Raw genomic sequence first — 13,086 nt, 5'->3', positions numbered from 1 at the left:
TTGACAGTAGCGGTCTATGGTGGTAGGAGACAAATGTCTCTGTACAACAGATCTTTTAGCCTTGAGATTCACCGGATAAACCTGACAACTGCCAAAAAGACCACCTTCAATGAGGAAGACTGGTGCAGTTTGTTTAAAATTTTCCCATGGTTACTTTCTGTATCACAAAGCTGAGATCCCAAGGAGTGAGACTTGTCCTTAGTGGATACGCAAGTTATTCACCACATGGAGACAAATCTTGAAAAACAAGCAGAAATGGCAGCAACATTAAAGAATATGAAAGGTTTGCTGAAAGATCCAACATGTAAAGGGTCTTTTTTCTTTTTGCACCATATGGAGAACCTTTTACTAGTTAAAATCTATTTGTTAAGCTTCCTGACCTCTTTCATTACCCTGAGTATATAGTCTGAAAATAAAAGCTTAAAGGGAGTAAGGGTTAGATAATCCAAGCTCCCAGTCTGAGTCTATTCAAGTTAGAATGCATCAAAGACCAGTGTAGTCAGGTCTAGTTGCTGTGCATGAAAGCAAGGCAGCTGGGTTCATCCATTACATTGTGGAAAGCCAGTACTGTTCAGACCACCAAAATGGTGGGCATCAGAATCATGCTGCGTTTCTCTTTGTCTTTTGCATCCACTTGCGCGTGTGTTGTGCACGCGCGTGTGTTGTGCACGCACGTGTGTGTGTGTTGGGGGGATGCATTTCCACAACAGGTCTCTACCAACAGGCAGTCTTTAGTACCTGGGAAGCTTGTGGTTTACCAGGAATGTGGACAGGTTGATGTTTGGTACCTAATCACCTGGGCCAGAACATCTTTTTTGGTAGCCACCCATGACTTCTATACAGTGTCCTACTCAGACTGTTTGCCATCAAGGGTATATACACCTTCTTAAGCATCACACCAGTCTCATCACCAAATCCCAGGGCTTGCATCACCAGTCTGTGCAATGGGCATGAGTTCAGCTCGCTTTGTTAATTTACAACATCACTGTGGTTATTGTCTGAAGTAAGGCATTTCCATTTTTACTACTAATGCTTTTGTTGACTGAGTAAATCCCACTAGACTAGAGGTCTCTCTCTTCAGGAGAATCCTGAGAAGGTATTCATACAGACTACAAAAAATGTGGTTGGGGCATCAGGGAACATCCCCTTTTTTTTGATAAATGCAGTGGGCTCTTACATCCATCCACCTCAGCTACCACAAACTCAGGCCTCAGTTTAACTTTTCCAGGATAGCACCCCCCCCCCCCCAATGCTGCACTGCAGTATCAGTATTGGAAATGAACCCAAGCACCTGTGGTAAAAAGTGTACAGCTTTGAGGTTCCAGCAATGCTGATGATACAGGAGACCAAAGCAACGTAGTTTGTACACATACTTCATGGGAAGATCCAAGGCAGGAAAGGCAGAAGCAGCACCTGTTGGTGACCCTTACTGGGACAACCATCAGCCTCAAAGATCTGTCTATAAAATCACTTTGCAAAGGTAGACAAAGCAAACAATCATTCTGGAAGCTGCAGGACAATACCAACAGCAGATTTTTGAACTGCCTTTGGAATAAGCAAATATAAAATAAAGATGCTTCTACCCCTTGACTAACATCTGCAGTGTAAGAGACTGCATCCTGCATGGTATCTCTAAAAGCTCTGGAAAAGTCAGACCAGATCCAAACATTAGGCATGTGGAAAAATTTATAGATCACAATTCGTACTGCAGTAACTAACCTTACAATAATCACCACTGAGGTACTTACAAATATTGGACCTACAGTTTTAACCTGTACTCACCAGCCCTTCTTTCATAGAAGTGAAATTCAATTTTTTTTTCTGTAAGTATTTCCTCTGATAATGCACAGTAGGGCTCTTACCATGGACTCTTTTCGCAAATCACTGTACATTTTTGCCACCTTGTCCTGGTCCATTTGATTTAGCTTAGGGTGGACCTTCTCTTTCGAATAGATAATATACTTCTTCAGCAATTCTTGAGGTATCGGCTCCACACCATACGGATTTGGAAGAACCACTTCATCTGCAGTACCCATGATATCTTTGTTGTTTGGATGGTGCTTTATGTGACTATTTACTACAAATCGAGCCAGCATCTCATCCTGTTAGTGGGGAGATACAAACGAGGTTAGTCAACGGACAGTTTTTGTATCATGCAACATTTTAACAAGATTTTCCCTTGCACGCCTTATCAATCATGTTTACACTAACTACCAAGCTCAAACAAGACTTTCAAAATTATGACATGATTTAACAGTGAACCGCTGATGAACAGTTAACCAAGGAGGAGGAAATGAGTCATTTACCTTTCCTATCCTGTATCAAGTCTAAACTCCACATGCCCAACTTACAAGAACAAAATTAAACACAAACTCCACAAGATGCATTTAGCATAGTTTAGATTGTAGGACCAAGGACACTAAAGCAAACAGACATTCTAAGCTAAATTCCAAAATCCAAACAAAGCTGCCTTATTGCTGCCTGTGACAATGCTGTAATCTTACTTTTCTATATGGTATCTGTATTCTCAAAACTGTGGCTGAAATGGATACAGTACAACAGGATACCACCCTGCTTAAACTTGAATCAAATCAACTAATCATATATGTAAACTACACATACTTTATTATAGTGAGGCTTCCACTAAAGAGAAAAGGAAAGGTCTATGAAAAGGGCAAGGTAGGTGTGGCCTAAATACAAAACAAAGCTGCTAGCAGAAAGGTTATCACAATTTCTAGCATTAAGTACAACACTCACCTGAACAGGATCAACAGTATCACGCACCACACAAAGAATATCAAATCGAGATACAATAGGCTCTGTCAGATCAACATTCTCGGAGAAGGTCAATGAAGGATCATAGCGACCACCTTATGAAAAATTTCAGTTAATAATGGTAAGTCAAAATTTCTTTACTTAAATTTCAGTTAATACCTTTCACATACACTTCAGATGCAAATATGAAAGTATCATTTTCCTCTAAACCTAAGTGACCATTAAAACACGCAAGTTTGAACACAGGAAAGTCTCTTAATTATGCTAATCTAACACCTGTGTGTGCATGCACATACATGTTTGCTTGTGTGCGTGCATCTTGCCTTACGAATTATAACAGAGTAGATGAAGACAGTCCTGTAATTAGTAGCAAACTGTATTTAAGGCTGCCTTCATGTAAAAACAAAGTTTTCATAATGTTCTGAATCAAACAATATTACAACCAGCAGTATCAAGAGAAAGAAATGGAGGGATCAGATGGTCAAGTGGTGGCAAGTTGCTCCTGTCTATATTTTTCCTAACTTCTAACAGACTCATCTAATACTTACTTTCCTACCAAGATCTCTTGATCGCTTTCACTCCCATAATTATTTTAATCCTTTTACTTACCAACTTAGATTTGTAACTATACTGGTCACCAAATAAAATGCTATCGTAACATTCCCTTTGTCTACTTCTCAACCAAATAAGCCAACATTAACCTCATAGAATATACTGACACCTATGCAATCTTTAAATTGCATTACTGTACGGTTCTGATAATGTACTAAGTGTGAACTTTTTGTATGTACCACTTATGTGAATTAACCTACAACTGCAATCTGCTCTGTTTTTATATATATTTTTTTTTACTGTATTTGAAATGTCTGTATATTTGACACAGTTTGAATGCAAAAGTATGATAGAACCATATGTGTGCGCATGATTGTTAACATGGGGCTTTTCCCCCAGGCCTCCTCTGAAAAGGGGTCATCAACCCAGACTATCCCAGTAAATAAATATAAAATAAGTTGGATTATTAAAATTACAGCCCCCACTCCTAAAAAGACTAATGTAGATGCCACACTTCTAAAAATCAAGGTAGCCTTCTCTCCAGGACAATTTTTTGTTTTAGATGGCACAAGACAATAATTCAAAACATCGATGATGCTATGAATCTGGGATTTCAGAAGCAGAACAGGTTTATGACAGCACCATAGATTTTAGCCAGTGTTCCTGCCTTAGTGCCATGAGAATCAAATCCACAACTTGCAGCCCCTTCACTGCTTCAGCTATAATCTACAAAGAAACTGCATGAGATTAAAGTGGGCACAAGTACCGATAGCTAACCCCATCTTGTCATTTCTTGATGTTAAACATGTTCTGTTCTTATTGCATCAGATATACACAAAACAATATTTGAGGAGTCCTATAATAGGACTGGATCACCCATTTTGCTTTCAAGCTCCTGTGTTCAAAGGGTTTGCACTCAGTACAGACACAATTTCGACAATATGCATCCTTTAAATATGACAACTTAACTGCAGCCAATCAACAATTAAAACATAATGCCTAAACTGCTAACAATATGACAAACTTGCTGGTAACCAAAAGCAGAGGACAGATGGATGGCCACACATGAGGGTGAACAGGAAAGGTCTCACTGACCCACAAAAGATATTTCCCAGTACAAGATGCAACAAATACATTTTCGTCATTATCATTTGATAAAAGTCGGGGGTCATCCTTGATGTTTCTTGCAACCATGTTGGATCCCAAATTTTAAAATGCCAGGGCAGTTTAAACTGGAAGACTGCTCAAAGAACAATGCTCAGGTGGCTATATCTTGAAATGCAGGATTTTAGAGTAAAACAAATTCAGGATTCAAACAATAATTGGCAAATATATGCTATGCTGACACCAATGGTCCACAGGAAATGAACAGACAATTAAAGAAGAGTATACCGGGGGTATTATTACAACATACGATGGCCAGTCTAATCTTGTTAGAAAAATTAGACAGAGAATGGCAGAATTTTACCAAAATTTCAGATTTAAACCACATTTTTGATGATGAACTAAAATATGTTTATCGAAAAGGGAAAACCCTTAAAAACCTTTTGAAGTATAGCTCTAAGAAGGCTGATTTAAACAGACCAGAGAATAAGAAAGGTTTGTTTAAATGTGGGGCATGCAATTATTGCACCCATTTAATAACAGGAGAGTGTTACTTTTTGGTAGCAAGGAACAAGAAACTATTTTGCAACACCTTAATTGCAACACCAAAGGGATTATTTATTTAGCAGTCTGCAAAGAATGTGGCTCCTTTTATATTGGAAAAAGTGAAAGAAAGTTGAAACAGAGAATGTACGAACACCTCTATGACATTAGGTCAAGGAAGGACATGCTCTGTATAAACATTCCTGTAGTTGCATAAAAGCCAAATACCAATTCTTTGTCTTAGAATCTGTGGGAATTGATCCCAGGAGAGGTATGTGGGAAACCCGTGTGGAATACAGGGAACTGTATTGGCAGATTGTTCTCGAGTCCACACGGCCCCCAGGTTTGAATGATATGATCTCCCTGGAACCAGTACTTAAGTTAAGATCTGCCAAATTATAATTATGTAAACAACCTAGGTTTTAGGATTTTCACATTGTGCCTTTTTGGTGTTTTGATATATTGTTTTAACCTTTAATGGCCAGGGTTTTTATGGTAAATGTTTTGTTGGGTCAAATTATGTACACATTTTTATGTAATTACTCCGTTTGGAGGAGGTTCGCATTTTACTTTTTATTCAATACATATACACTTATGTATTTTTATCCATTTTATTTGTATTTCCTTGTCATATTCACTATTTTATAAGTGGGTTGTTTTATTTTGACCAAGCAGTCACAAACAATAGTGTTATTGTAACAACTGTCAGACTCAAACCACTATTATTGTTTTTTTTTAATTTTTAATGATCATTTTTCATTGGCTGTTCGCTAATTTGTCATACTATAAATCTGTGCACTTAACAGGATTCTTTGTATTTCTGAAGAAGTTGGTGACGAAAACGTGATTTGGAAGCGTTAACAGTGTTTACTTTTGTGGTTCGTGTGGTGCAGTTGTTCCTTTTTTAGAGACTTTCTGGTAATAAACTTGGATTTCCTGTGGACCGTTGGTGTCAGCGTTTTTGGTTTACTTGTTTCTTCAGACACCTACCATATTTTTTGTTTCTAAATATATGCTATGCCCAAATGAATCTATGGCAAAGTTTTTTTCAGAGATGGAGTGCATCTTGAAGCAAACAATGAAATCAGGAGACGTGGCCTCTGAAAAATGCATTTTACAATGGGGTGTTAGCTACCTGATGGTAAAAGATAATGCAACTGGCAAACCTCCAGGAAAGGGATGGTTTGGGAATTACAAATTCCTTTATCTCCCTGGAGTGAGATGAACAGCTGTTTAGTCTTCTTAAACCGTTCAAGCTTAAAGTAAAACCTGGGCTGGCACTGCACATCCAGGCTGAAACGCAACCACTGTCTGCCCCAGCAAAGAAAACAGATCAATGGACTGGCTCAGAAAAATACAACACTCCATGGGAAAATGTATGCTAGTCAAACGACTACAAAGTAGGTATGAGCAGATATGAGAGTTTCCCTACAAATCTCAGAATTCTGAGAACAGAGGTGATTGCCACCAGGAATACAGTTTCCAAGAAATGGACTTCAATGCTGCTGAAACAGTGGCATCATACAGGGACAGACAAGCATGTCATTTTTGAAGTTCAAATCCCACAATTAGTAGGAGCTTCTTCACAGAACAAAGACACAGGACTTCTTAAAGTAAGCTTGACCAGCTAGCTCTGGATTATAATTCACTTTTCCTCAAGGTCATAAATGCAAAGAACAGCCATCATAAAAACCTAGACTGTTCAACTGAGGTCCAAGTCACAGAAATGCCTGAAATAAAGGATCAATTTGCAAACAGTGGGTGGCACATGGCATCATTCCATTCAAATGGAGAACCCTTCCTAAACACAGGAACAGGCCTGCTAACTGTAGGCTTCGGTGGTAGCTTGTCACCCCTGCTGGACTGTGTGGTGGAATCAAAGTAGGCTCTATCAGTAAAGTACAGTTTTGTACCTACCATAAATGTAGATGTCCGAACTGGATAGCATCTGCAGTCATAACAACTGGGTTGTCCTGTCAGGCAGCCCTGCAGTCGGCCGGATTCCAAAGTCCGGGTCCGGCTTCGGCTGATGTCGCACTTCACCCGACGTCATCTCTGCTGGTCTCCGGGTATAAAGGCATCAGCCGACGCCATTTTCTTCAGTGTTTCTTGCCCCAGATGCCAGTTGCCCTTCCTGGAAGGCTAATTTTTGGATAAATGCCAATGTTTCCAAAATGGATAGAAGGCAAACTCAGAAAATAAGCATGTATGTACATATATACAAACAAATACACCATAAGAGACTCCCCCCACTAGCTAGCTATTAAGAGGGTAAATACCCTAGGAGTACCACAGAGGGGAAGGAGGGAGGGTAATCCTGACTGCAGATGCTATCCAGTTCGGACATCTACATTTATGGTAGGTACAAAACTGTACTATGTCCTTCATGGATGCATCTGCAGTCATAACAACTGGGTAGAATACCATAGCCAACTAAGGGAGGAGGAAAAAAATTTAGATTATGGTGTGGTTAGGATCCCTTGCAGCACAGCAGTGGCAAACCCTGCTCGGGATCTGGAGTACAAAGGTAAGTTATAATGCTTGGCAAATGTATGCACGGAGGTCCAAGTAGCCGCCTCAATAATGTCCTTGGTTGCCACACCTCGTAGGAAGGCTGTGGTAGTGGCTGTTGCCCTTGTAGAATGAGGCCTTATGTTCTGTGGAATTGGTTTTCCATGGAAGGAGTAACAGAATCGTATGCAATTTCCTATCCATTTGGAGATTGTCTGTTTGGAAATTGCTTTTCCTTCCCTTCCTGTTGCATAGGCTACAAAAAGCTGGTCAGTTTTTCTGCTACTTTTTGTTCTGTCCAGGTAGTAGCGTAACTGTCTATGTACATCCAAGGAATGCAGCATTCTTTCCCCTCTGTTTTGTGGGTTGGGAAAGAAGGTAGGTAGGTGGATTGCCTGGTTTAAAGACACTCTGGATATCACCTTAGGCATAAAAGTAGGGTTAGTCCTCATGGACACTATCTTGGTGGAAGATTAGGAAGGGCTGTACCGCCATTAGGGCCTGAAGTTCAGAGACCCTCCTTGCTGAGGTTATTGCCAGTAGGAAAGCAGTTTTCCACGATAGATGCTGTAGGTCCGCTGTAGCTGCTGGTTCAAAAGGTGCGAGTGTCAATTTTTCTAGCACAAAGTTCAAATCCCAAGCTGGCAATGGTGGTTTCCTTGGAGGTTTTACATTCTTGATTCCTCTGAGGAACTGCCTGAGTAAAGGATGTGAAAAGACAGGTGGGTCAAAGCTGTATTCTGCTGAAATAGCTGATGCATGTATCTTGATGGAGGAATAGGACAGGCCTGTATGTAGAAGCTCTGCCAGATACTCCAAAATGTTAGCCATATCTATAATTGACACATCTTTTCCTCTTTCAGTGCTCCAAATGACCAACCTTTTCCATTTTCCTGCATAGTTCCTTCTTGTTGAAGGTCTGCGGGCTTCAAGGATAATGTCTTTAACCCTTTGGGAAAGCTCTGGGTTAGTTGCTGCTATGTGATGTGCCATGCAGTCAGTTGCAACGTTTTTAGGTTTGGATGCATGATGCTGTAGTTGTTCTGAGTTAACATCAAAGGCATCAGGGTATTGGCCACATGTTGTCCCGAGACATGCTCCTCAGTAATGGGTACCAGTGTTGTCTTGGCCAGTTTGGAGCTATCAGGGTTATCCTTGGACGTTCCTCCTTGATTTTTAGTAATACCTTGTGTATCAAGGGAAGAGGTGGAAATGCATATGCTGTTAGACCTTTCCAGCTGAAGGAGAGCGAATCCACTTTCCATGCAAGTGGGTGGAATGTCCTTGTGCAGAATCTTTTGAGCTGGTGATTGTGAGGGGAAGCGAATAGATCTATCTGTGGGCTCCCCATTTCTTTGAGATGGTCTTGAAGATGTCGCGGTGTAGCATCCATTCGTGGGCATCGGATGTGGTTCTGCTCAATATGTCTGCTAGAGTATTGTCCTTTCCCGGTACAAATATTGCCTGTAACTGGATGTTGTAGCTGAGTGCCAGGTTCCAAAGCTCCAAAGTCATTCTGCATAGGGGTATGAATGAGTGCCTCCCTGCTTGTTGATGTACCACATGACTGTGGTGTTGTCTGTCCTTATCATCAAATGGCCCTCTGAGAAATGGTCTGAAATTTTGGATTGCCAGTTTTACTGCCAGCATTTCTTTTAGGTTGATGTGCAGGTGGAGTTGATCCTGCGGCCACAATCCTTGTACACATTTGTCCAGCATGTGAGCCCCCCATCCTAGGTCTGAGGCGCCTGTTGTGATGGTCTGGCTTGCTTGATAGCTGTGAAAGGGTAGGCCTGGGTTTGACTGGCATGCTTGTGCCCACCATAGGAACTCCTGTTTTAGGCATGGGATTAGTGGAATTTCCGCTTCTAGGCTGTGCCTGTGTTGGGACCATAAATTCCTTAGGTACCACTGTAGTTTTCTCATATGTAGTCTGGCATGTGGAACCAAGATTATGCATGATGCCATGTAGCCCAAGGCCTGAAGGACTTTTCTTGCTGTTAACTTGTTCTGTTTTGTTAGAGCCAAGAAGTAGAGAGGGAGTTCTTTTTGTTTTTCTGCGGTTAGGAATGCCATTTGTTTTACAGTGTCCAATTCCGCGCCCAGGAATGTCCTTGTTTGGGATGGTATCAGCCTTGACTTTTGTAAATTGACTGTATATCCCAGTGCTTGTAGCAAATAAATGACCCTTTGTAAATCTGTTGTCAGCTTGCTTTTGTTGTCCCCTTGTAGCAGGCAGTCGTCCAGGTAAGGATAAATTTGGATTCCCTGTAGTCTGCAGTAGGCGATTACTGATGCCAGGCATTTTGTGAATACTCTGGGCGCAGTAGATAAGCCAAAGGGCAATGCTGAGAATTGATAATGCTCTGATCCTGCAAGAAATCTGAGGTATCTTCTGCAAATTGGTCGAATGGGGACGTGCAGGTATGCCTCCTTGAGATCTAGAGTTACCAGCCAACACTCCTTGCCCAGCATGGGAAGAAGTTGCTGTAGGGTCAGCATTTTGAATTTTGGGACAATGATGTATGTATTTAAGGTGGACAGGTCGAGAATAGGTCTCCAACTTTTTTCCTTTCTTGGAACTAGGAATAGTCTGGAGTAAAATCCTTTGCCTTGTTCTGTTATTGGCACTCTTTCCACAGCTCTCATCTTTACTAATTGCATTATCTGCTGTAGAGCTTCTGTTTTTTGATTTGGAGGCAGGTTTGGCATTCCTCTTGACTGGTAGAGTGTGAAAGTGGAACCGGTAACCTTGGTCTATGGTTTGCAAAATCCACTTGTCTTTTGTGATGTAGTGCCAGTTTTTTAAAAATAAGGTTAATTTTCCGCCTAATGGAGCTGCTATTTGTTCCCTGGAAGGCGGATGTAGAGTTAAGTCACTGTGATTGTGCTGTTGTAGTGGTAGTGGCCGAGTCTGTGCCTCTGTTATTACCTTGCCACTGTCGTCCTCTGTAGGCACCTCCTCTGGATTGGTTTCTGCCTCTGGAACGTCATTTCCTGCCCCTTTGGGATCTTGTGGAGTCAGGAAAGGACCAATTTTTGGCAGGCCAGTTCCTGCTAAACCTTGGGGGCTGAACCTGCAAGAAATCTTTAACCGTTTGAACAGATTTTGCCCTTTCTTCCATTTTCTTCATTACCTGCTGTGCAGATGTACCAAACAAACTGGTCTTATCCATAGGAGCATCTAATAACTTAGCTTTAACATGATCCGGTAAGACTTGTTCCTTCAGCCATGCATGTCTTCTTATCACTGTGCCAGTCATGGCTGATCTAAATGAAGCCTCCAGTGAATCATAGCCACATTTTAAGGAATGGTTACTAACCTGTTGTATGTTATTTACCATTTCTAATACATATTTCTTATCTATAGAGTCGTCAGAGGATAGTTTTTTAGTTAACTGATCAAGCATAAACTCTTGGTATTGTATCATGTGAAACTGACAGTTTAAAGCTCTAGCTGAGAGAGTAGCTGAGGTATAAACTTTTTTGCCCCATCTGTCTAAAGACCTGGCTTCCCTTTCAGAAGGAATAGGGTTTTTTGCTGTGGTCGAGGCTACTGCCTTAGGCCCCTGGGATATAGTTTCGGGGTCTGCAAGAGGGGCCTTGTATAGGTGATGATGCGTGTCTGGTACCCTGTAAAATCTGTCTGGTTTGGCAGGGGCTGGAGGTAAGGAATCTGGTGCAGAGCAGACATCATTAAAAGCATCGCCCACAACAGGGAGGACAGGAGGTATAGCTAAGGGCCTGTGTTGTGGAAGGTGCCGAAAAGTCCTAAGTCTTTTCTGGAGTCTGAGAAATCCTGTTGCTGCCATTGGAATTGTTCTCGCATGGCATGTAAGGTTTCCCCAAAGGAGAATTCTTCTGGTGGAGAAGCAGCTGGAATGGATTCTTCAGCATCTGAGTCTTCATAATTGGAGAAAGGAGCCTCTGGCTGGTCTGTAATATCTGAGTCATCCGCAGAATCAGAGGACACAGGCTCGGGGGGCTCTGCCCTAGGTCTCTTCTCTGGGGGCTGAGAGGCCCTGTCTGGGTGAGATTGAGATCCCCTAATTAAGGATATTAAATCTTCTGCCAGAGTAAGCATTTGTGAACTAGAAGTAGGCCTGGTTGAGGGGGGTTTAACAGGCCCTGATTTAGTAGACTTGGCTGCTTTAGCCCTGGCAAAGGCCTTAATGGACATGGCTGCAGGAGGCCTAGCAGCACCACGTGCTGGGGTAGAGACATCCAAAGGGATGGTGTCTGATAATTCACTAGAAGCCACTGTAGTAGGTAAAATTTCAGAGGCCGATTCAAGTAAGGTAGCAGGAACCTCAGAAGTAGTCAAAGATTCAGCTGTGCTTTGAACCGTTTTCTCGGTTTCGGCCGAAACAGAGACACTCGCGGTTTGCTTTACCATGGTTTCGGCCGAAACCGTGGACCGCGAGTGTCGGTCTTTTCTTTGCGTTCTTAACAATTTGGGTAGTCGGAGGATCCGACGGCATAATGTACGCAAATTCAGAACCGAAAAACTGTTCAGCAAACTCCGACCGACGCCTAAGCATTCGTCGGTTGAAGGAAGCACAGGCCGAACAGGCTGCTACGTCGTGGTCTGGGCCTAAACAAGGCAAACAGTAAGAGTGGAAATCTTTATGAGGTATTTGTTTCCCACAAGTTAAACAGTTATTGACTTTTTCTGACATCGGCTGAGGCAAGAAAGAGTCCCCAACGGGGTACTTAGCTTTTAGAAGTCTTCGAAGTAGTATTCGGTAGTAGAAATCTCTGGATCCGACCGGCACTTGCGAACAGCTTCTGCTTCGGGCACCACGCGGCAAGAAAGACTGAAGAAAATGGCGTCGGCTGATGCCTTTATACCCGGAGACCAGCAGAGATGACGTCGGGTGAAGTGCGACATCAGCCGAAGCCGGACCCGGACTTTGGAATCCGGCCGACTGCAGGGCTGCCTGACGACAGGACAACCCAGTTGTTATGACTGCAGATGCATCCATGAAGGACATCACCAACCACACATTCTTGGAAAAGACCAGGTGAGCTTCTCAGACTGACAGAGGCCTAAGATACAGAAACTACATCCTCTTTCAGTTGCTATGGGGCACAAAGGAATCACTTTGTTCTTCCCTAAACTTTACTATGATGTATGGGAATGGTGGTAATAGCAGAAAGGGGTAGAGTTCCCTGTACCACAGAACGGTGAAGGCAATGTTTTGCAATACCAAAGAGACTGACATTCGCCAAGTGTCTAAAAAGTCAGATCAACTTGAGTGGGGTGTATGATGAGCAACATTGCTTGCTTAGATGTCACGACAGACAGGTGATGTGTGGTTCAGGAAACGATTACAGCTGGGATTAATATACTGCTGCTCTCCAACTGCTTGAAGTTGTCAAGTTCCCCAAATTACTTTGAGGGAGTGACCATGACCGCAGAGTAAGCAGATGGGAATTCCCCACCCCACCAACAAAACACATGTTGCTCAGCTGTAGGAACCTTAGATCCACGAAGAGGTTGATACTGGGTTGTCAATCACTCTGGTCTAAAATTAGAAGTTATGTACCTACCATAACGTTCCATGTTAGTTGTCTTCTCTCGCCTTCTTTCTTGCTGGA

General features: G+C 42.2%; 1 protein-coding gene across 1 annotated transcript in view; it reads right to left on the bottom strand.

Annotated features, from left to right (window-relative positions):
- MCM2 (minichromosome maintenance complex component 2) overlaps window positions 1-13,086 on the bottom strand; it is a 340,582-nt gene that overhangs the window by 31,460 nt on the left and 296,036 nt on the right. The window contains exons 12-13 of the mRNA XM_044078541.1: window positions 2,758-2,870; window positions 1,863-2,102 (exon numbers count right to left, since the gene is read on the bottom strand). Of these exons, the coding sequence (XP_043934476.1) occupies window positions 1,863-2,102; window positions 2,758-2,870 (353 nt within the window). The remainder of the gene's footprint in view (window positions 1-1,862; window positions 2,103-2,757; window positions 2,871-13,086) is intronic.

The sequence above is a fragment of the Protopterus annectens genome, chromosome 7.part1 (genome assembly GCF_019279795.1).
Source record: "Protopterus annectens isolate FY-2018-M chromosome 7.part1, PAN1.0, whole genome shotgun sequence".
NCBI classification, from domain to species: domain Eukaryota; kingdom Metazoa; phylum Chordata; order Ceratodontiformes; family Protopteridae; genus Protopterus; species Protopterus annectens.
Note: the sequence above shows the minus strand (reverse complement) of the source record. Positions and strands in the feature narration are given on the sequence as shown.